Source organism: Nothobranchius furzeri, chromosome 3 (genome assembly GCF_043380555.1).
Source record: "Nothobranchius furzeri strain GRZ-AD chromosome 3, NfurGRZ-RIMD1, whole genome shotgun sequence".
Lineage (NCBI taxonomy): Eukaryota > Metazoa > Chordata > Actinopteri > Cyprinodontiformes > Nothobranchiidae > Nothobranchius > Nothobranchius furzeri.
In genome coordinates, this window is record NC_091743.1 from 87,466,458 (window position 1) to 87,491,414 (window position 24,957).

Here is a 24,957-nt window from a genome sequence, read left to right on the forward strand (position 1 = left end):
AGCTTTGTCACTAGGCGTTAGGAACAGCGACAAAGTGGCACTGCCTCTCTCTCTGCTGCTAAAGCTACGGATAGCAAATGCTACGGGCGATGCCTGAGCGTGAACGCGCATGAAGCAGCCTGCTCGACCCGAGCATCTCTCTTTTTCTGTGATTTTACAGAAAAACAGGCAATCACAGTAAAAATGCCAGGGCTCATTCTACAGGACCAGGGCATTGCAGGAGAATGTATGAAGAAGACATTTATTATTTCTATACATGTTTTGGCTGTCAAACTTACATAATGTCCCTTTAAATAACCCGTTAAAGGGTTAAGTGTCACTCAGACCCCACCGCCCCTGTAGCCAGAACACCACACTGGTATGTGGAGTGGAGCTGAAGTCTGGTTCCAGCATGTTTTAGATCATGAACCCAGCTGTTTGTTTGACTTAGTGATGAATCACTCCTCTAGACACTAATGAAGGCTGGGGAGACATTTCAGCTGTTAGATAAAGGTGTTAAAAAGACAAACGCACAAGGAGATAAGTTTCACTTTCAGTTTAATCAAAGTGAGTTAAATGGACACTAGCAAAACAGCCAAGTGTCCCGTTAACTCATTTGGTCTTTTCAAAACTTGAAAAAAAAATAAATAAAAAAAATATAAAAAAATGTTTATGAGAACGTAAACATGTAGCTCTTGTAAAAATCTGTATTTTACGTCATAGATGAGCAGAAGTTGTTCTCTAATTAAAAACCAGGAAGAAGGCATTATGGAATGCTGTTTTAGAAGCGCTTTGACCAAATAAAAAGTCAAAATTTGAAATAATGCTCCATCTGGAGACACAGATACCTGCTAACATCACTTCCCTGCAGTCAACGTCACATGGACGTGCAGATCGTGTATATATTGAGTCTGTCGGTCCAGACCACGTCTGTCGGTCCAGACCACGTCTGTACGAAGTCCAAACTAGGTCTTTGCATTAGCTTCTGACTACTTGGTGCAGAATCAGGATGATAGGAACACAACAGGCATCAATAGAGCTCCGGGAGTTGACGTCACTTCTCCCGGCATGCAACAGTTCAAATCGAAACGGCGCCATAATTGCAGGCAGAAGCCCGCAGCTAGACTATTGGCTATTGTCAGAAAACTCAATCAAATGGGAAATATGGTAGATTCCTGTTGTGCCCCAGTATGCAGAACAGACGCGGACGACATAAGGAATGAGCCATCTACAGGATTCCCCAAGATCCGGAGCGCCGCAAACGTTGGATCATTGTAATAAAACGCGCTAGTGACCGGGCTGAAATGAAGCTGTGGGATCCCGAGAGTAAAGGTTTTCGCTTATGCAGCGACCGCTTCATATCAGGTACTTAAACCAACGTTTCCTCAACTGTGTATGGTATTTATTTTAAATGCTTTTATTACGATTCTTAGTGGGCTTCCTAAACTTATTATGGCGGGGCTTTTTCCGTCTTATTACTCATAGCAACAAGTAAACATCACGTAAAACGTTGCCTCGTGAGTTCAGCGTGCTGCCGTTTACGTGTTTTATGATCACAGCAACTAACCGGCTAAGCTGTATTTAATTTTTAAGCAATGGTTGATCAATTGTCAGATCACACATAAAAAGCACTTTGGATTGCTATTATCTGTCTCACCGAGTCAGATCTCAGACAGATCCTGAGACGCTCCTGCCTGACACATTTATTTTATTCACAGAAAAAAATCTGACTAGTGATTTCTCTTGGAGTTCAGTTTATACATTCAAACAGCACTGCACTCTATTTAAACTACTTACATGTAAATCTATGTTATTTGTCCATCCATCCATTTTCATCCGCTTATCCAGAGTTGGGTTGCGGGGGCAGTAGCCTAAGTCGAGAGGCCCAGACTTCCCTCTCCCCAGCCACTTGGGCCAGCTCCTCCGGGGGAATCCCAAGGCGTTCCCTGGCCAGGTCCGGTAAGAAGTCCGCTACGACAGCTTCTGGCGTTTTTAAAAAGTATCCCAGGGGCACGGCAAGGGTCGGAGATGTTTCGTCTATTTAATTTCTGACTGTATAAAACGATTTCTTTGGTTTCAAAGTGTGAAGTAAACTCCGACGAAGTAAAATCCAAGCCGATCCCGTTCATTTTGTTTACATTTGTTGCCTGCCAACATGGCGTCTACTCTCTGAAAGTCATGTGACGTCCGGAGCTCTATAATCGATAAGAGCTGTAGTGGAATATAGTTGTATATTCTTACACATTTATTAGGTCCAGATATTATAATCAGAAGAGGACAATAGGATCTTAATAACGCTACAGAGCTTATCACAGGGTGTGAAACTTTAATCATAGTTTTCATTTTGGCAGCATGTTTTCTTCCATCACTGATGAAAATGGGGTTCATTTTTATTCTGGCAGTGCTGGTCTTCCATAAAACCAGAGCAGTGTGTCACCACGCGCCAGTCAGCAAAAGTTCACATCTGCATCTAAAGTCATGCAACACTGACAGAGTTAACGAAGGACAAACAGACATTTAAAGCTTTAGCAAGAAGGCATCGGCACAATATGCATCAACTTAAAACATCACAGAGTCGTTTCTCATGCAGCGGTAAGCTGCTCACGTCCACGATGACGCTCAGAGATATTAGGACATGTACTGAGGGTTCAAGGTGGAGAACTCAAACTTCCAGACAAACCAGTGCAGGCTCAGAGATACAGATGGAGTGGTGCTAGTAAAGCTGTGCAGGTCCTGAGCTCAGGACAGGACAACATGTCCATTCCTGTAAGCCATGCATGGCGGTGTGCGACTACTCAGAGCCAAACCAACTGAAACTGGGAAAATGAAGCAAGTGGTTCACGAGGAAGCACAGATGTAGAAGTGGAACAATTAAGGTGATGGAGGGAAAGTGACGAGTGATGGCAAAAGGAGGATGAGTGAATAATGACTCTGAGACGGATAAAAGGAAAATGGGAATACCTCAGTAGTCCTATTGACCATCATCTGTAGCGGGGGACGAGGGAGGGAGAGATCAGTTCAGTTAGGCTTGTTGGACACATGGAGGTGTCTCTAAGGGTGACAACATGGCTGGAGCGGCTCACTTCGCTTAGCTCCAACATCCGGGTTGATTATCATGTGAACATGTCTGCTTTTGGTTTCAGCTCACAATCCAAGCTAATCTGGTGGTTTAGCTGACAGCCTAGAATGTTGCAGCAAATATTCTGCAAGTTTAAAGATTTTAGAGAAATAAATACCCTTGGGCCATCTGGATAAATGAAATCCCGGTTTTTCAATCAGCTAAATGATGCGAATACAAAACATTAGTAAACGTTAAAAATGAGCTCAAGTTAGCTTCAAGACGCAAGCATCGGTAATATTTGCTTCTCTAAGTTACTGTCAGGTTCTGATATCAGAGAGAAAGAAACCTCGTTTCTGCATTAGAGCACAAGCTGCAGCTTCCTCCCGAATGAAGCAGATTTGCTGGGTTTGTAGACCAGTTCCTGCTGATTTTGTGCAACAACCAGTAACCAGTATCACGTTGTGTGTTTTAGACACAAACGAGATGCACTCACATATTTAACATTATTCCAAATGGACCAAATTACTTTCAGTATAACAGAAATGAGTGGCTGACTCATGCAGCTTAGTCCGCCGAGACAACTCCAGCATTCAGCAGGAGAAAGGTGGGGGGGCACTCTGGGCAGGTTTCTGGTCCATCAAACGGACACACAGCCAGTCACACCCATAGAAATGAATTCGTAGACCAACACATTCTCACACCCAAAGCGTCAAAATATGACGGATGTGACCAAGTGTCAATATATGACGATTCGGGATGCCCCAGCACGTCAGGAGACGACGATCAGGGACAAACTGATGACGCAGCGGCCCAGAGCGTCGATATCCGACGCCGGTGGTGAGACGGACATTAGAACTACTTGTGAACAACTTAACCTTCCCCTCACCACAATCCTAACCTTAAGGTCACAGTTTATGGACCTTAAGGATAGGATTGGGGTGAGGGGAAGGTTAAACAGTCAAATATTGTCCGCGTGACCGCGCGCGTCAAACAGTGACGTCAGCGGAGCCACGTGAACCAGCGTGTCCCTGATCGTCATCTCCTGGCGCTCTGGGGCGTCCCGAATCGTCATATATTGAGGCTTGGTCACAGGCGTCATATTTTGACGCCTTGGTTGTGAGAATGTGTTGCGTAGATGCACCATTGGGCACTGAAAGAGTGACAGCACCTCCGCCATATTGGATGGGTCTCCTCACTTTCCAGACCTAACTGGTGTCAAAGCAGCGTGAGGACCTTTGCCCACTTTTTGTACAGCCTACAGTTGCAACAGCTTTTGAAAACAGCTGAACTGTTGAAAACAGATCACTTGGGACTTTCCTGGGACTTTTAGTCTACCTGTTGGGATTTTATATTTAAAGTTCTTCTACTTATTTTATGTAGATATGTTCATATTTTAACTATCTTCCCATACTATGTGTTTGATTTTGTGAAAAAGCATAATAAAATGGGTTTTTAGCAGGGTAAGCCCCTTCCTCACTAGAAATAAATGCACTGGGGGCAAATGGAGACCCATGAAAGATGGCGGCCGGCCACTACGGCTACTCCAATAGGCAGCACCAATCCACGGGGCATCTACGTATATATGTCTGTGGTCACACCTAGGGACAATTTAGAGTCTCCAGTTAAGCTAGCAGGCATGTTTTATGTCTGCGGGAGGAAACCAGAGAAAACCCACGCATGCGTGGGGAGAATACGCTAACTCCCCAAAAACAGGCTGCACAGACAGGCTTCGAACTGTGACCTTCTTGTTGTGGGGCAACAGTGCTACCATGCAGCCCTTTAATAATAAAGCTGTCATACATGTATGTATTTTGCCCTGAAATCTCAGGCTTCTCCCTATTTTAACCTTGTAGTCGTAGCACCGCGCTCATGTTGCTATCTGAGCTGCTCTTCCTGCTAATCTCTAACCATGTAAAGAACTTTAAACACGTCCTGTCAAAACTGACATCGTCCAACACGCTTGAGTTTTAAACATGCAAGCTATGCTTTAAAACGTCCTATTTCTGAGTCCTGGCTTGTGTTTAGGCGTGTGTGGCTGATGTCTGTGAGGTGGCTGATTATTTTCTGTGTGTCTAGAGATTATAATTGTTTTTGGTAACAGGGTGACTGTACAGAGCGTGTTGCTGTTTATAGCTGATCTCATCTGAAGCTTCATTATGAGTCATGATGCACATGGCTGCACCCCAGCAGCAGAAGCCCTCATGGCATTTTTACTAAACACACAAATATCCTGCACCATCTCCTCCTCCTTAACAATAGAAAGGGTTTTTCACATAAAAGCGGGCTAAATAAAAATGTATGTGGTAAAATAAGCCCTCTTTATCCACATGGACATAGAAATGTAGTTTATCCATGTCATTGGAGTTGTTACAGATGCTCCACCCCCTTTCGGCCACTAGATGACCTCAGCGGCCTCAGCAGCTCCCTCCTCGCCTGGCTTCCTCACCCAGCTGTGTATACTTGTTAAGCCTGATTCATGCTTGACGCATTCACTTTCCGCTTGGTGATGCGGCTCTCGGATGGAACGCGCTTCACAACTTGCAGCGTTTATGGTTCATGCGGCTCGTCTCTGCGGTGAGCCAATATTCTCCCAAACTGTAGGGGGCAGCATGGAGCTCTACGGCATGCATCTAACACTACACCATAGTAGAAGTAAAAATGACTGTTGTTTACAACATGGCATTCCAGCATTTTTAACAGCGTCCTCGTCTTTTCCGACAGTGCGAGCTATTTCTCTCCAAGAATTATTAACAACATGTTGATCACGGTGATCTCTGAGAGCTGAATCATACAAATGTCTGTATTTACGAACCTCTGCCATACTAGTTCTTGCCGGTCCGCCATGTTTTTCCGCGTCCGTCCGTCCACGTGGTTAGAAATTTTCCGAGGTGCGCGTTGCGGAAATCTTGGGCCGTGCGGAGACGCGGTGGAGGGGCGTGGTTGTTAAAATGACGCAACTTTTCCGCGTGGACCTCGCGGACGCGTCAAGCATAAACCAACCTTAAGCCTGATTTATGCTTCTCCGTCTGCGTCAGTGCGGAGACACGCAACGCCATTATCCGTCCTTGCGTAGGGCTCCGGCAGGCACGCAAGTACGTACGGAGTCGAGCCCACTTTTTTAAACATCTGTCGAACGAGACGGATTACGCAAGCTTGTGACTGGTCAGGACGCCGCTGTTGTTTACAGCACCGCCATTGCAAAGAGAGGCGAGGATAACTAGCGGCAGACACGGAGAAGCTTGAAGAATACCTCGCGAAAAAAACTCTAAAAATATGAACGTTTAATTCCCGCGTGACTGGAGGAGTGAAAAGATACGCAGCAAGCGTTTTATTTGTGGACGGAAATGACAGGAAACGTGTGTTTAGAGGTGGCGAGCGCATGAAGAGGTGGAGGAGGATGAGAGACAAATATGTCCGTGTTAAAAGTCTCTTATATACACAAAAAACACAATATAAACACACTATCTTGGACCGATACATGACAGGATACAACAGAACAGCGCTACGCCCTCTGTTGTCCTGCCGGGGAATTGCTTTGCAACACTCTCCAGGAGACGGAGAAGTATGAGAGCAAAACGCTTCCGTCAATCCGTGCGTGTCCGTCCCTTGCGGAGCTGACGGAGAAGCATAAACCAGGCTTTAATCGCCGCTCTGTTGGTAAAAAGCTCTCCTCAGCATTCAGTCGAGAGGGTCCAGGGTAGTATAGGCTCGGAAGAGTTTATACTATTCTCTGCTCCTGGTGTCCTTGGCTGATTAAAACTTCGTTATTAGACTCGTTTCGACTTTGGTATTTGACTCGTTTTCGGAGATTTGGAATTAGGATTAGACTTTTGGTAACTCGACTTCGGACCGCCTTTAGACTTTGACTTTGGATCTGCCTGAGCTTTCCTGCTTCTCAGGACTGCTATTATTATTAGTATTTTTCAGTCAGTGAATCCCCAACCCCTTCTGGGTTGGCGTTTTCCGTTCCTCCCTTTGTATATACAGTAATCCCTCGTTTATCGCGGTAGATGCGTTCCAGACCTGGCCGCGATAGGTGAAAATCCGCAAAGTAGGGACTCCCAGCATGCCCCTCGCGGGGATTCCCTCCACGTTGCACCTACGTCACAAACCGCGGCTACAAACGGAAGTCGCCTTTCCAGCTCACCACTCAGTCATCTTCTTCAGATTCATGATCAGAGTTTCCAACCTACCGATCAATCCAACGAACTATCAGCTCATAGTAAGTTATCTTACTTACTTCTGGAAAGCCCGGCATTTCCGTGTCACTTCGTTGACGCTCGAACGCTCGGGGGTTTCCTAGATCAGCCGGCGTTTCACCGACGCTATCACTTCCGCGTCTGTGAAACCACGCTCCCTATTGAATTATCGTATGATCACATTCTCTTTTTGTGGGTAAAACTCAAGAAAAAATTTTTTTTTACTTGGTTTTTTTTTTATTACAAAAAGTGCATTTTATGATGAAATTGATGAAAAAAAAACAAAAATTTCTTGATATTTCTTATAGAAAAATACCGCGAATCAGTGAAAAATACCGCGAATCTGCGAATTCCCCCTGAAAAATGCTCCAAAGAAAAAATCCGCGAAGCAGCGAATCCGCGATGAACGAACCGCGAAGTAGCGAGGGATTACTGTAGCTCCTTTAGTTTCGTGTAAATATTATTAATGATGTTGTAAATACCCTTCTTGCGCACCTTTTTGTAATAAAATCCTTTGTTTTAGCGACACAGCACTTTGTTATCCTTTCACCCACACACCAATTTCATCACTCCCCCAATCTCATCACTCCTAGAGAGCCGGGGGACGTAATAAGAGTCATAGCTACACGTTACTGTTACCGCTAACACAGGATTGTCGCTTTAAGCCCCCCGTCCCCGGCTTATGTTTAAAAGCCTCATTAAAGCGAGCTCCACCCCAGATGTTTGCATGCAACCTGAGATCTGACCACCACACAACCTGCAGACAGTGGCACACGCCATGCAGAGGACATTGCTACGCTTAGACATCGGTGCAGCGGGGGAGGAGGGGGTGAAGAGGGAAGGTGTGTATGAGGTAGCATTTAAAGAGAGAAAGGAAAAAGAAGGAGAGACCCCATTAGTGGCAGGACCAGGAGTGACATGGCGGGCACAGCGACACTGAATGAGAGAAACAGAGAGAAAGGTGCACAGAGACAGGTGGAAAACAGGACCTCTACAGACGTTTACAGCTTCAAGGCAGAAGTACATCTCATCCAGTTGGTGGTGCTCAGCAGAAAGTACAATACACAGAGACTAGGGAGACATGCTGTGATTAGTATCTGGATAATATCGGCATGGAAAGGCAGAACAAACTTTGGTTTCAAGTATTTCAAATATAGTGCAAATAAAGTGAAGGGATCACAATTCAGCGCTGTAGAAGGAGGAGAATATCCACCTCAGAGGCCAGCTGACGTTTAACTCTGAGAAACCCTGCCGTGGTTTATGATGCACACTTATGGGCCATTCCCATCTGTACCGGGTCGGCCCGGGCCGGGTAGCCCCAGTCGGCCCCAGCCTGGCCCGGTTGATTACACACATCCTTGCCTTAAGCCCATGTGGGCTGATTCTACCCACCAATCAGAGGCTTGCTCTAATGGAAGGTGTGAATTTGCTGTCAGCAGTGGGTGTGTTGGCCCTGGTCGGCCTGAAGCAGACCCCCTCGAGAAGAGGGCTGAGAATGAGCCTTGGTTGGCCCGGAAAAATACCAGGCCACCCAGATATGTAAACAACCTACGCTACCCGGCCCGGGACGACCCGGTACAGATGGGAATGGCCCAAAAATGCTTCATTAGGGCAGGGTTGTAGTTGCTGTGTAACCTCACGCTGGCACAGGCAGCAGGCTTATTCACGTATTTGCTGCTACGCGGCACTGCACTGCATGTAGTACTGCAGTGTTCCACTAGAGGGAACACTAGAGAACTCAGACCAGATAGGAGGTGGGGTTTGTGAGTACAACCAATGGCATCAATAGAAGAACTCAGTAACTGGTTGATCGTTAGTTCATGACAGAAAAAAGACAGCAGCAGTATCGTAGACGGTGTGAAAGACCTCTAAACCAGAGACGGCTTCACCCTGGTGAGTGTGTCTCGCTCGATTTGTCAGCTCCACTTGCTGGCTACTCATATATTGCAGCATTATTTTTTGGGGGACGTGCACAAACCACACTTGAAATCAACGCAAGTTATGCGAGGAGCCATTTTAAATACGTATGCATCGTTAAACAGCAACTTTATTCAAGGCTTTCCTTAAAATTTCCTGTCTCAGCATCAGGTGATTTAATAAATATGCTACGTTCCGTTATATATAGTATCTAATAAATGACCCGAAAAACTACCAGTGCGCACCGCCTAGAAAAAAGTGTTTAAAAAAGGTATGCCGAGAGGTCACAGAGTTTGAAGTGGCGGTGCTTGTTGTTGCAAACCGAACCCACTTAAAGCACAGCTTTCAGTACATATATTCACACTTTGGTCCATATATTCAGAAATTCAGTCCATATATTCAGACTTTTGTCCATATATTCAAGTTGGGATTCTGACTTTTTTGCTTATATTACGTTTTAAATATGTATATATATATACCTATATATATATATATATATATATATATATATATATATATATATATATATATATACCTATATATATATATATATATACATATATATATATATATATGTATATATATATATATATAGGTATATATATATATATATATATATATATATATATATATATATGTATATATGTATATGTGTGTGTGTGTGTGTGTGTGTGTGTATTTACATCCTTTTCCACAAATATCAACATTACAAAAAACATGCTATTTTAAAACCTAAAATAAGCAAATATTGTTATTTTCTAGGGCTGCACAATATATCGTAAATATATCGTTATCGCAATATCAGGATGAACAATATGCATATCGCAAAGAACAGATAAATATCGCAATGAACGGTCAGCTCAAATGTTTGCTACACAATTTATTCTGTCAGTCAAATGGAAGCGTGATGTTTTTTTAACCCATCAAAAAGAGCTCTTCACCCATTTGGCCAATCGGGTGGGTTCTCATAGGTTAGACGCCCGCCCCCGAGGCAGACGGCACTTAATGTTGATGGTTAGCAAACACCTGATTTAGCTTTGCTCTGCTCTTTCTGCCGATTCTGCTTTTCCCAGGATCCACAGATTTCATTTTCTTTTTCCCTTTCCTCGCATATTTTGCTTTTCTCATTTTTATGATTTTTTCATTTCTTTGTTTTTGATTATTTTTATTCCTGAGTTAAATTTTTATTTATCGCAAGCAATATCGTCATCGCAATATTAATCACTGTTATCGAATATCGCAGGTTTTCCTAACATCGTGCAGCCCTATTATTTTCCCCCAAAAATACAACTGTCTACTTTTATGAATGAGGGGAAAAATGTCTGATTTTAATCTAAAAAAAAAGTCAGAATCCCAACTTTAATGTCAGAGTTGACTCTTCTCTCTTAATTGTTGAGTTATTCTCAGAATTCTGAGAGGAAAAAACATTTTTTTAAATGGTCCCAATATTGCCCTGTAGAAATCTGCCAACAAATATAAATGGTCTCTTTTCTTAAGGTCCTGTAACAAGTTTTATTCTGATGGACTGAGGAGGACAAGCAGAAGGCTGCTGACCTGTTTAAGAACGGTCTCATCAGTTTTCTGTCTGAAGCACCTTCCCACGCCCAGCCGGGAGACTCAGCTGGGCGTAACCATGAAAATAACAGAACAAGATAAAAGAGGAACATCGTGTTCTGATGGTTTTTCCTGAAAAGTTTTCAAACTCAGAGTCTGAACATACAGATTGGATGTAAAACAATGTAATCAAACTCATCCAGACACAGTCCACAGCTGGATTTGTAAGACAATGACTCATCGTCAGCCATGCTGGTAACGGTGTTTTACACTCGTTTTATAATTCTATATTCCTGACATCACTAGAGTCCTGAAGCCCCATACAGCTCATATGGATGCACTAGCTCTGGACTTCATTTACTTCTTTGTTCCCAACTGGACTCGGTGCCACAAACACATGCAAAGCGTTAAAAGTCCTGGTAAGTACCTTCGACTGGACGTCGGCGTTGTGGTCGTTCTGGAGGAGCAGGGCGGCTGACTTGGTGTCGTCTTTGCGTGCAGCGATGTGCAAGGCAGGCAGGCGAACCTTTCCTTTGGTGTCGTTCTCCAGTAAAACAGAAACCACCTGGTTGTGTCCCTGCTGGAGGGCGATGGCCAGCGGGGTGAAGCCGTCCTGGTTTACACAGGGAGAAAGTCTTATTAGGATTTAATTCAACCCAGAATACCGCTGAGGTCAGACTTACGGGGTACAGTACGTTTGTGGAGCTTCTCTGAGCAGCCTAGAGAGCAGGTTAACTCTAACGGGCTTTGGTCAGTTCTTGAAATTAACGTAATTTATAAACTCACATGATCTTGTATGATCTATTAGAACTCGTGATTTGTGCTGGATGACTCATCTATGACACCAAACTGTGGCTTAGTAACTATAAAATCCACTGCTCAATAGCAATTTTTGTGGATTCGAAGCTGATGGATCGTCGCTGCAGCAGCTGTCTTCAACTGGATTAATTTTATAATTAAGCTAGTTTTCCCTCGTCTCCTGAAGGTCAATACCAGGAGTTATTAGGCATTCATGGGAAAAGCATTAAAATATGTCTAAAATGTGTTTCTTCTTCCTCTTTTGACCTCTTCCATCCGGGGTAACCAAAGCACATCATCTTTAGTTCTGTCTTCTGCATGTCAGGACATGTCCACACCGCGGCCACGTCTATCCCCACTGAGGCCCTGTCCACACGTAGCCGGGGATCTGCCAAAACGTAGATACTTTTCTACGTTTTGGCCTGTCATCCACACGAAAACGGAGTTTTTTCACACGAAAACGGATCTTTTTAAAAACTCCGGCCAAAGTGAAGATCTGCGTTTTCTCCGTTTTGGGTGTCTGCGTGTGGACGGACAAAACCGGAGTTTTAAGGTCCGCAACGTCACTTTCCGCGACAAAAAATGCTGACATCACGTGTGCGACCTGTGTTTACACTAGCCGACAGCATGGATGCCCTCAGAGCCGCGCTCGCTTTATCAATTGTCCAAGCGCTTTTTGCTTGTTTGTTTTTGCAAGTGGAATTACTGCTCCTTGCTGAAGACCACAGACGAAGGACGAGGTTAAGAACGGGGGAAGTACTGCCGCCTACAGGTCTGGCATGTCCTTAACAACGTATTTATCCGGGTACGTGTGGACAGAGTTTTTTTTTTAAACGAGGTGGTGTGGATGCAAGTTTTTGGAGCGGCGGATATTCGTTTTTAAAAAAAAAACGGCTACGTGTGGACTAGGCCTGACTTTATTTCTAACATATCTGATGTAAGACAGAATTACAAATGCATGTGTTGGTAACAGAAGTCAATGGGACCAAACTAGGTGCGTAGGCACATGTGCAGATCTTCTTTTCTGAATCTTGATCCTAGAATTTCAATAACGAACAAATCCTAGTCAAGCTTTACGCAATCAGCTGTTTTAAATGACAGATTTACTGAAAATCCTAAAGAAATGTTTACATTTGGGTGCCAAGAGTTAACCTTAAGATCCAAATCTAACAAACAAGTTCAGAACTAGATGCTGAAGATTTTAAAGGGGCGTTGCCACGTAACATTAAAATGAACTAGCAGTCTGAATTTGAAACGCAGCCCCTCTACTCACCTCTGTAGCGATGCTCTGGTTGCCTCCGTTCTCAAGCAGGTACCGAACCACATCCATGTGGTTCTCCTGGGCAGCCATGTACAGAGGAGTGAATCCATTCTAACCACACACACAAAACATAAGTGATGAAAAACACACGCGGCAGCAGGCTTGTTTAGTGATACGAGCGTGCAGAGACCCACCTGAGACTGGGCATTGATGTCAGCTCCCCGTTTAGCCAGGACCTTCACAACCTCAGCCTGACCAGCCAGAGAGGATATGTGGAGAGCTGTGTTTCCTTTCTGCATCAACAAAAACATTTTCACACCAATTTATCTTATTGAACTGTGAAGAGACAGCACCTGTCAAAGTTCTCCTAGTTCATGAGATCATGTTCTAGCTAGTCTAAAGGAGATTTTAAAAGATGGTATACGACTTGGTTTGTTTGATGCGTGTCATCTAAATGTCTTCATATCTTTTCCAGATGATGCAACCCAAAATGCCCTGCAGTCAGTCTTATCCAATATGGACCTCCTGTGAGTTTGTAGTGGTAGCAAAACACCACAGCTAATCATACTGAGCCAGAGGTGGACGGGGACAAAAAGTAGGCCCTGCCCCTTTTGTCTACCATCGGCCTTAGAGCGAAGGGGGGGAGGGGGGGACGTGGGTGGAGTTGTCTCTGTTCCGCCGAAGGTGAGAGTGGAAGATGTTGTGAAAATATAACCCTCTCCTTCAGGAGGTAGGGCAGGTTGTCCAGTAAATGACAGGTTGCAGGTTGCTGCTAGAGCATGCTGCTGTTGTGTCTTTGGGCAAGATACCCAACCTGCATTGCCTGCTGGTGGCAGGCAGAGGGACCAGTGGCGCCAGCGTTCAGCAGTCTTACGTCCATCGGTGCACCCCAGGGCGGATTCCCGATTTTAGGTTCATTATGTATGTATGTATTATGTATGTTTTCTTTGTTTGAAATAAACTAAACTAAAAAAAGGTTCATGATTCCGACTTTTTACGATTTTTGTCTTGTCTGTGTTCCGTTCACCCTTTTCATGGAGAACATGGAGAAGCCAAAAATCTGCCACACTGTTGACTTCAAAGTGACTGGAGCTTCCACTATCTCAAAGTTGCTTGCTGTAGCCTTGCTGGCCTCTTGATGAAAAATGTCACGGCTTGGACGTAGCATGGACTTCAGTCACGGATCGGGTTGTTACAGGAGTTACAGAGAGAGCTGATTGCTGATTAGTTGTTAAAATGGCTTGCCCTATACAGACACGCTCTCTCTGTGTGTCCTCCTGCTTTCACTTGTTATCTCCTCACCTTTCTGGTGTGCTGTTTATTTCTCTTTCGTCCTCTTTTACAGATTTGTCCCCAACAATATTTACATGTCCCGATCTGGGTGATAAATGTCCAAGGCATGTTTCAGCACCTCCTCCTTTCCAACGATCGGAGGTGTGTGTGTGTGTGTGCAGCGCTGCACCTTCAGACTGAAACAGGGGAGCCAAAATGCTCCCACACATGCAACTTCAATGATGCAGGTGGTTGTTCAAACTCTGTCATGACCACTGCCGTGCGTTTGGGTGGCCTCTCTGCTGGGTAGGACAGGGTTAAGAGACATGGTGGGACAATTTGTTTTTGTTTATGTAATGTCCATAAATGGTCACTTTTCACCTACAGATTGACCAGGGGTGTCAAATATGCGGCCCGCGGATCGAGAGATGATTGTGTAAACCTTATTTTCAGACTTTACAATGTAAAGTTTCAATTAAACTGCTGGTGAAAGCTAAAAGATGTCAGGTATCAGGACAGGCAAAGACATGCATGACACTGATGTAGCCATGTGATCTGTGAATCAGTTATTTGAATTACTGACCCCCAAATTCCACTACCTCCGCTCCGCTCCGGCACGAACTCTGCAGCAAAATCGGTCCCGTTGTAGTCAATCAGAGCCGTTCCACTACTGCGGCCGTGCTCCGGCAGTGCGGCGCAGTGCGCCGCCCTCTGTTCCGGCATCCGGCAAAAATAGAATCGATCCTATTATTGCCGGACGCTGGAGCACCTCCGCAGTCAATGGACAGAAACCACAACCGTCCAACAGGAAAAGGAGCGAGCACAACTTCCGTTTTTCACAATAAATCGATAAACAAAAAGCGTTTTTTGTTTTATATGCACAGGTTTAACAACTTTTAACAACTATCAATGGCGGCTGAACTTTAAATGCACAAAAGTAAGCCATAAATACAGTTTCCACTATCAAAGTAGTCACACTTTGTTGACCCAGACACTGCTGACCTCTCAACACAAATGATGGGCAGATTAAACAGTTCATTTCGATGCTTCTCCCACACAACGGGTGTTTGGATCTAACTTCCGCGTTTATTGCTCGGACTGTATCGCAAGATCTCGAAAATCCCGCGCATGCCTGTTTGCGCACCTCAGGTCTCCGCACCGGAGCGGAGCCGTTGTAGAGCGGGTACCAGTAAAAATTGAGTTCGGAAGCGAGCGGCTGCGGAAGGCGGGGGCGGGGGTAGTGGGATTTGGAGGTGAGGAATAGTCTGGGTTTTTTGTTTTGTATTTCACATTTTCAAATACACTTCAGGTGTTTTATTATTAATATTGATGTTGTGCTTAAACTATTTTGGATACACCGTCCTCGGGCTCTAGCTTTGTTTTATGTTGATCGCATTAAAACAAAGAAAAGAATCTGAAGCCGTTTTTAATTTATACATACTTTAATTTTACTGGCCTGGCCCACTTGGGACTAGATTTTCCTCAATGTGGCCCCTGAGCAAAACTGAGTTTGACACCCCTGAGATTGGCCTATGGGACATCGGTCATCTACAGACCTAATTCCATCCTATGAGGTGGATTTTACATTCTATCTGGCAACAAGCCACAAGATCCTGCACTGCCTGTTGACATCCTGGAATCATAACAATGACATCCTGTTCTTTCCAAGCACCCTTTTATCTAAGACTCTTTGCTTCTCAGCCAACGTGGTAGCGACAACAAGTTACACCCCTGTGCCTTTTCCAGGACGGCTTTGCCATCCAGGTATCACCTGGACCATCACTGTGGTTTGAAGCAGGTTCTGATGACCCACACTGACCAAGGATTCAAAAGAGTTTGTCCTGGCCTGCCCTCACTGTGCCCGAGCCAAGTCGTCTCGACGACCCCCCGGCGGGCCTCCTCTGACCCTTGGCCATCCCCCATAGACTCTGGCCCCAAATACGTATGGATTTTGTCACAGGCCTTCCCCCCTCCAGCTCATTCAAGGTCACCCTCACCATTGTGGACTGTAACGTCCACAAATGGTCAGTTTTTCATGTACAGTTTGACCTCTTCAGTATCTGGTCATATGGAGACAGGAGTCTACATTTGTTGCCTTTAATCTGCCGGATCCTGTTATTCCATCAGCTGGAGTCTGGGCCTCTCTGGAGCTCTGAACACATGATAACTTATTGTCAACATCATGTTCCCTCCTCAAGGTTCTTCTCTGCCAAGCCTGTCTGCTTATCTAGGCTGTCCTGCACAGAATAAAGGACTGAACCTTTATAATAGTAAATAATCATATGGTCGAATGAACAATAATGGTTGATGAATAATAATAATGTTTTGATTCATCTGTGCTTAAATTAATAAGGTTGATTAATCTGTGCTTAAATTAATAAGGTTGATTAATCTGTGCTTAAATTACTGAAGTTGAAATGAATTTTATTATGATGATCAGTAATTTTAGATTTAACAAGTGAATCATTATCTACACTCATGCACAATTTTCATTAGAGATAAGTTAAAGTAACGTCACCGCACATAGATATTTTCTTAGCTGCAAATCAGAGCATCTTGCATCTGAAAGAAGGCGTGATGTTCTGTGGGTTTGTTTGTTAACACCCTTTAACATGGCACGTCCCGATTGGCCAAGTAAATCATAATATGAGAATATTAAAACAGAATCACTGGGGAGTGATTCAGCATTCATTCATTCCAGCATTCTGTGAGATTCAGCATCCTGTTAGTTGAGCTAACTCTGACTGGCCATCGGAGGAAAACTAAATGTATGTACTATAATAATATGAAGTCTGCCAGGAGCCCTTGGTGATGCTTGAAACAGGACATAAGCAGCTGTGTTACGTCCTCTATTGGTGGATAAGGAGAAGGACGGGGAGTAACACAGAGGCATGTGTTTCGGGGTGTGGAAATTAAAAACATTGATTTTATTAAAAGGATTTTAAAATGACAAAAAGCTACAATTCTAAAAGTACTTAAAACACATTGTTAAAATGTCCAAGGGTTTAACTTTGAAACAGACATCCGAATGCTCCCAAACATTCCCAATCAAAGTCCACTGACTTACACTCAAGTTTGGGAGCCAAGAGGAAACCAGCACTCTGGTCCCTCGTCTGTTAAGAACCTCTAAAAGCTCTTAAAGAGCAAGTCACCCCTACCAGATTCTTACTCAACTCCCACTTCCTGTTTGAAAAATGCAACAAATGCTGTTGCCTAGCAGACCGAGAGGGTGGAGCCTCTAACAAATACACACACTCACGACATTGTGACATCATAATGTACCATCTAACATCATGGTGTACCTCTTAGCCAAAAGCGATGACAGATTTAAATTCAAATGCAGTGCTGAGATTTTGCCTGACGACGGTACATCGCTGACAGTTTTAGGCAGAATATTAAAATTTTAACTAAGATGCACTAAAGTGCCGAATTATTGACTACACGTGTCTACAGCACAATCAGACATTCATTTATATAGTTTATCAGCAAAAAAATTTGGATTTGGAGTGACTTGCTCTTTAAGCTTCACTAAGCTTAAAGAACTAAAACCAATTAAAAGCCATCAAAACACAAACAGATCCAGTCTCCCTCTTCCTCCTGGCAGCTCTCCCTTTCATGCTGCTCAGGAGGTGATCAGCCCAGGTGAGTGCAGCTGTGCAGGTAGGAGGAGGAGGCAATGCACTGACTGTCCTCTGCAGAGCCAGCTTTCTGGGACAAAACAGAAACAGCTGTAACAAGCTGGCAAATGGGTGGAAGTGCAAAGCCTGGGGATGTCTGCAGTTTTAACACGGGGTCTGGAAAACAATGACCAGCATATATGCGTTACACATCTGCCACACAGCACTGTCTATGTAGAGCCTATTGGTACTTTGGAGTGACACCAAGAACCGTTTCCTCATGAAAACCCACGCCAGTGAAGAGGCTGGACCTTCTCTTATTGCAGAGCAGGAATGATCAGCATTGCTTGGGCAGGAGCTAACTACAATTTAACACCTCCACCCAACATGTCAGCTTCCTCCAGCGCTCGACTCTCACTGCTGCTCTGTTTCTGCACTTAAACAGCAACAGACCCTGTTTTCACTCATCTAGTCTTCAGAAGTTCACGTGAAAACAATCCTCATTAAAACAAACACACAAGGACATAAACTGGGCTGACCTTTTCATTAAAAACAGACGTGAACCCCAGAGCTAAAAGGTTTCGGCATGTGCCAGAGTCAGGTGTCACTCATAGGTCAAGGCTGGTTTTAGGGACGAGTGTGACACAGCAGCAGCAGAACATGGCGATACTCCAGCCTCGTGATGTTTCTCATCATAATCATTTAAGAGTAGATAAAAGGAGGATGACCAGATGATCTAAGGACTAACTGTGCAAATGTTTACTGCACTCTATGTGTCAGAAGTTCAAATTCAACTCAAATTCAAAAATACTTTATTAATACCAGAGGAAAATTCAACATCAAGTTTTCTTCACCACGCTGAACGAACTGGATGTGCAACAGAGCTGTAATCAAGTCAAGTGAGCCAAACACAATTTTCAGCTCCCTCCTCCCATCAAAGGTGGATGCTTCCTCTGAGAAGAGGATGTTTCTTACCTTCGTGGATGAATCCACTGATGCGCCTCTATCCAGAAGCTCCTGGACCAGATCCATGTGGCCCTCCTTGGCTGCCAGATGCAGCGCGTTAAGACCATTCTGGGAAAAAAAACATCAACGACGGAGGTCAGGTCTGATGATGTAAGAGACAGAAACACCCCAGCACGTACAAACAAAAACAAAAGGTTTACCTCCTCACCAGGGACTACAGCTAAGTGGCTTTGTCTTTCTGTGTCCATCATTTGAGCACGTTAGCAGCCGTTTGTCATCCTGACATGTGGACGGGGGACAGTCTAACACGTATCTATCACTCTTGGATCAGATGTTACGCTGTGGTGGATGGTTTCCGAGAACAAAGTTATTAATAGTTGAGCGTGGTTGTTTATCTGTGTGTCTGTGTCCAGGACAGGAAAACATCTTGCTTCATGTCATGTCCTCACACAAACCGTGTGAGGACATGACATGTCTTCTCCTTGACTGAGTAGTTTCACTTTCCTACAACACATTTTATGTTTTCTAAAAATACGAAACAGGAATGACTGTAATGGCTTCTACAGTCATGAAAAAAACTCATCCCATTCACGACGACTAGATCCTGATCCGTCCATCAAATTATCCTTCGACCTCCACTGTATTACCCACTTAGTGCACAAACCACGCGTCCTGTGCTTGGACAAGTTGGACGGGAAGTGAAGGTAGATGCTTATGTAGCCTGAGCAGAAGTCACAGGGGGGTTTAGTACCGTCCTCCTCCCCTGGATCTCACTGGCTTCTCTCTCCTCCAGTGGTGACTGAGTCCTGAGATCTCCTGACCGGAACCGGCGTCGGTACCAGATCGGCTCGGGGTCCTGCGTCTGCCAGTTACGTCACACTAGATGATCGGCTGAGCGTAAGACTTACGTAAGTTATGATGTAATGTTCGCAAAAGTTACGGTTAGCACGTTGACAATGAAGATTCTGATTGGTCAGAATGAATTTACGGTTGTAGCCTTAGCGGTTGTAGTCTTAGCGGTTGCAGTCCTGTAGTCCAGATATCTGGTACACTTTTCAGAGAGAGTATGTCTGAATTTCCAAAGGAAATATAAAATAAAGTGCCCTTGGACTCCGTGAGGCTCTGTGATGCTGCTGCTTTGGGCCCTGGCAGGATGGGCTGGGGTCTCCATGCCCTGGGTGGCATTTTGACAACAGAGGTTCCTATTGGGGCCAGTGGGGGAGCCGGCTCCCTGGAGGGCTTAGGCCAACCAGCCATTCCTCCCCATTCCCAACCATTTCTCTCCTCCTGCTCCCTCACATCATCACACAAACATGCACATAGGAACTTGGGGGGTGGACAAGTCAGGGGGTGCGGGTATGAACCCCATTTCCGCATTCCTGTGGCAACCTACCCCCCAATTTAATTTGCACCTTATACACATCCACCAATGACATTCCACGCAAACACACACTTAGGGCCTTGGGAGTGAGCACATTCAACTCTACTTGGCAGGGGGATTTCTCAGCCTCATCCCAAGTGCCGGTGCCCACTTCCAATTTTAAACTGCACTTAGGGGCTGTGGGTGTGAGTGGGGTGGTGTGGTGGCATCATCTGGCATAGGCCAGATGATGCCTGCACTGCCCGCTCACCACAGCCATGGAATACACCTCATCAACACTCACTAACACCAAATTGGAGCAGGCGGAGGGAGACTAGGGGTCTTAGCACACCTCTGTTGTTGCTTGGCTTCCTGGGGCTGGAGGCTAGGAGGGAGATCTGGCCATCCGGTTGGGGTCTGGGGTGGTGGGTTGCTGTGCTCAGCGTTGGGCGGGGGAGCCTGCTCATCAGCACCCCAGCAGAAAGGGTCGAACTCTGGTAACCGGCAATGGTTGTACCCCATGTGCAGCAGTACCGGGACCAGAGTGAAAAGGGTGTGTAAGGGGAGCGTGAGTGGGTGTCCGGCATGCATTTTTGTAAGTCTTTGGTTGTATGTGCATGTGTGAGCATGAGTGAGGGAGTGTGTGACTGTGTTTGTGTATGATTGTATATGTCAGGTGGGGCCTTTGACTCCTCCCTTCTCCTGGGACTTGTTTTGATGATATAGATCTTCGTCTCCTCTCTCCCTGCTACACCTGGTGTGGAGTGCGGTGCCTTGGTCTGCCTGGGTCGTGGCTCCCGGGTCAGGGGGTTTAAGATTTTTGGCATCTGCCTGACCAATCCCGGTGGCTGCCTGGTGGGGTCTGGGTCCCTGGGCTCTGCTGAGTCCCCGGTGGGGGTGGTCGCCCCTGAGTCCTGGGTCGCTGGGTCCCAGGCTCGGCCGGCTAGGGGGTGGGAGGCTGTGGGCGGGCCTGTGGGCTTTGCCGCCGATATCTCCCGGGACTCTGTCGGCTGCTGGTTGTGGCCCCCCGGGGCGATCCTCTGTGCCTCTCAAGGGGGGACGGGGGCTTTTCTGGTCGCAGTCTCCCTGGGGTTCCTGTGTTCTGGGGCAGCTCCTGGATCTCTAGGACTTGGAGCTCCCTCCATCTCCTGCACATCTTTGGGGGCAGATCTGTGGTCCCTCACACTCTCTATTGGACGCTCCTATAGAGAAACCTTACATAAACAAGCGCGTGTACACACACAGGTGCTCACATGGTGCTCTCATAAGTATGGACTTGGGCACGTTCAACACAGGTCTTAGGGCTATGGTGGGCACTTAATGCACTGTGATTTATTATCGTGTGATTCGTCAGTTAAACAATGTTGATTATATATTTCTTCATCAAGTTGACGCAGTGATAGCTTGATCTTGTTGTATTGTTGTTGTGTCCCATTTTTTGTTTGTTTTTTGTTTTTCTTCTCTCTTTCTGCAGGTCTAGAAGCAGACTCTCGTTCATTATTGACTTTTGTCTCTTCCTTTCTCTTTCACCTCTGACTCCGTGTCTGGTCGGAATTAAAAAGCATTCTAAAACAATAACAATAAAGTTTTAAGAATCAGGCGTGACATTAAAAGCAAACGCTTTGATGCTCCACCTGAGAGTAAATCTGTAAGGCTTGTCACCAGCATTCAGACATCAGTTCTGTTTGCTTCACAGCCAGACAGGACACGAAAAAAACCAAAAAGGAAATATAAAATAAAAGCAAATATATCAAATGAAAAACAGTGACCCTCAACAGCTCTTATTTTTGATTAAATGGGGCAAAATAAAATATAAGAACTTTATTGAAAAAATAGCGAGCAACATTTTGATTGGATGAATGAATGACTGTATTTACATAACAACTAAGGACATATACAGACGAGTTCCACATTACTACAAACAGACATGGCTGCTAAGCGTGTAAATACTTTTACAAATGTTCACATATAAGAACTGTTGTGTTTTTCTGACGTTGGTTTTATGCAGTTTCACATTCTTCACAAAACAAAGATAGTACGTGTTTTATTAACAAACATTTAGGTGGTAACAACAAGAATTTATCAACATAACTGCTGATGTCTTTCCAAGACTTGAGTGTGAAAGCCGAGTGGATTTTCCGTAATGTGACATTATCAGCAAGCGCAGGATCCCGAGCCGATCTGGTACCGGCACCGGCCAAAGAGGAGTCTGTCAGAAGCCTGGAAGCTTTTTCCAGGATTATCTAATTATCAGCCTGATTTAAACTCCTGTGTTTATTCTTCTCCTGTTTGCAGTCCTGTCATTTATTTATTTATTCACTTACAGATTTTAAAAAAACATGCAAAGTTTATTTCTAAACGATGCGATAATAATAATAATTATTATTGTTATTATTTACACACGCTGCTGCTGATTATTGTTATTATTATTATTATACAAATTATTATTATTTACTACCTGCTGCTGCTTATTATTAGTATTATTATAATTGTTATTATTATTATTACCACTTACACACTGCTGCGGCAGCAGATTATTATTAATATTATTATAAATATTATTATTATTATTATTGACAACCTGTTGCTGCTGCTTATTATTATTCTTTTTACTTAAACACTGCTGCGGCAGCAGATTATGATTAATATTATTATTATTATTATTATTATTATAAATAATAATATTATTATTTACAACCTGTTGCTGCTGCTGATGGTCATAATAATAATAATAATAATAATAATAATAATAATAATAATGATCATTATTGTTATTATTTACACACACTGCTGCTGATTATTGCTATTATTATGATTATTATTATTATACATATTATTATTATTTACAACATGCTGCTGATTATTATTATTATTATTATTATAACAATATTAAGTATTATTATTATTATTTACACACTGCTGTGGCTGATTATTATTATTATTATTATTATTATCACTTACACACAGCTGCGACAGCAGATTATTATTAATATTATAATAAATATTAGTATTTTTATTATTATTGACGAACTGCTGCTGCTGCTGATGGTCATAATAATAATAATAACAATAATAATTATGATTATTATTGTTATTATTTACACACACTGCTGCTGATTATTGCTATTATTATAATAATTATAACAATATTAATTATTATTATTTACACACTGCTGTGGCTGATTATTATTATTATTATTAGTAGTAGTAGTAGTAGTTTCACACTGCTGCGGCAGCTGCTTATTATTATTATTAGTAGTAGTAGTATTTACAAGCTCTTGCTGCAGTTTATTATTATTATTACAAGTATTATTATTTACACGCTGCTGCTGATTATTATTATTATTAATATTATTGTTATTAGTATGAATAAAAATATTATTATTATTGTTTACATGCTTCTGCTGCTGCTTCTGCTGCTGATTAATATTATTATTATTAATATTTACATGCTGCTGCAGATTATCATTAATATTAACAGTATCATAATATTAATAATAATAATAACTATTATTATTATTATTAGTAGTAGTAGTAGTAGTAGTAGCAGTAGTAGTAGTAGTAGTAGTAATATTAAACAATAATAAAAAAACACATTATTATTATTATTAATTTTTTTTACACGCTGCTGCTTCTGTTTAACACCCTCAAAGGTTTTAAAGCTCATATGCCCAGGGATGAAGCGGACCATGCTAACATCATTATCTCATTAGAACTACGTCCCCACATACCACAGAGCAGCAGCTCAATCTTAGATGTCCTTTTCATGTGATCTTTGTTTATGACTGTTGCTAGGATACAACCTAATAATAGCAATAATCAGCAGCAGCGTGTGTAAATAATAACAACACATCCCAACAGGTTTCACCCTTCCAGCATCACTGGAATGCTAACGGGCTAAAAGGAGACCAGATAGCACGTCTAAATAAAGACGTCACCTGATCAAACCCAGTTTCTCATCACTACTAACGCAGTAGCTGTAGAGCTAGTGCTAACTAGAGTGCTAACATAGATTTCAATCAAATGCCCTTGAATCCTTCATGTTGTAGTTCTAGTTGGTTTTGTGTGAAGTAAATAACCAAGTGTTTAATGATGTTCGTAGCTGTTACTGATTTGAAATAATTTACTCATCTCTTACCTGGTTGCAGGTGCTGATGTCCACGCCTCCTTTCAGGTATTCCAGAACCTTGTCGACGTTCCCTGCTCGTGCTGCTCGTAGGAAGCTGGTGTTGCTGTCCGACTGAGAGACACAGAAGGAGGACATGGTAGCAACCACTGGCTGTTTCACTTCATGTCTTTAAAAATGAAAGAAGGGAAATGATTGACCTGACTGTATGAACACAAGAAGAGAAAAACTAGATTTAGATGAATTAAAGTTGGCTATTTCACAACTTTGTCTTCCACAAGTTTAGTTCTCTATTAGAGGAATATTTCAGGATGCTCCTGCCGTCATAGGCAGGACTGCCTGGGCCCGGGACAACAAGTACCGTACAACGTTCAGATTGCTGTAAACTTCAAATCCGACGGCCTCATCAGCAGCCAAATTTATTTTTGTTGCAGAAGGAGACGAAGTTCCTGTCCACTATGTCCAGGAGAATTAGGAATAAAGCAAAGAAAGCTTGTGTCTGACGGCTGCGTGCTGCTAAATTAGAGTTCAAGCTCTCCTCAAGAGTAACTTGGTGTTGTTGACATGTAGTTCTCCATTAGCATCAGCGTCCCGCCCTGAGGGGGACGTGTCCCCTGTCGGTTTTTGGACGCAGGATGAGTTGCTTTTGGAAACCATCCAAGGCTGTAAGGAGACAGAATGACTCAGCGTTCTTCTCTTGGCGCTCACACAGCGTGTTCAGGGCTCGCAGCTCCTCCATGGAGGAAATTATTATTTTTACTGCAAGTCGGGTTTTCACTCTGGAGTTTGATTCGAGCACAAAGAAAGACAAAACTCCTGTTTTTGCTCATCAGCACTTTGGTAGGCG

The 24,957-nt window shown here is 43.7% G+C and overlaps 1 protein-coding gene across 41 annotated transcripts in view; it reads right to left on the reverse strand.

The window, feature by feature from the left end:
- The window catches only part of ank2b (ankyrin 2b, neuronal), a 202,816-nt gene that overhangs the window by 83,222 nt on the left and 94,637 nt on the right, over positions 1 to 24,957 (reverse strand). For 35 of the 41 annotated variants that reach the window (XM_070549708.1, XM_070549707.1, XM_070549730.1 and 32 more), the window contains exons 2-7: positions 24,123 to 24,224; positions 18,634 to 18,732; positions 12,964 to 13,062; positions 12,782 to 12,880; positions 11,138 to 11,323; positions 2,941 to 2,964 (exon numbers count right to left, since the gene is read on the reverse strand). In XM_070549708.1, coding sequence (XP_070405809.1) covers positions 2,941 to 2,964; positions 11,138 to 11,323; positions 12,782 to 12,880; positions 12,964 to 13,062; positions 18,634 to 18,732; positions 24,123 to 24,224 — 609 coding nt within the window. Of the gene's footprint in view, positions 1 to 2,940; positions 2,965 to 11,137; positions 11,324 to 12,781; positions 12,881 to 12,963; positions 13,063 to 18,633; positions 18,733 to 18,824; positions 19,100 to 24,122; positions 24,225 to 24,957 lie in introns of those variants that run through there. The other 6 variants (XM_070549731.1, XM_070549706.1, XM_070549711.1 and 3 more) reach the window with 2 other exon arrangements.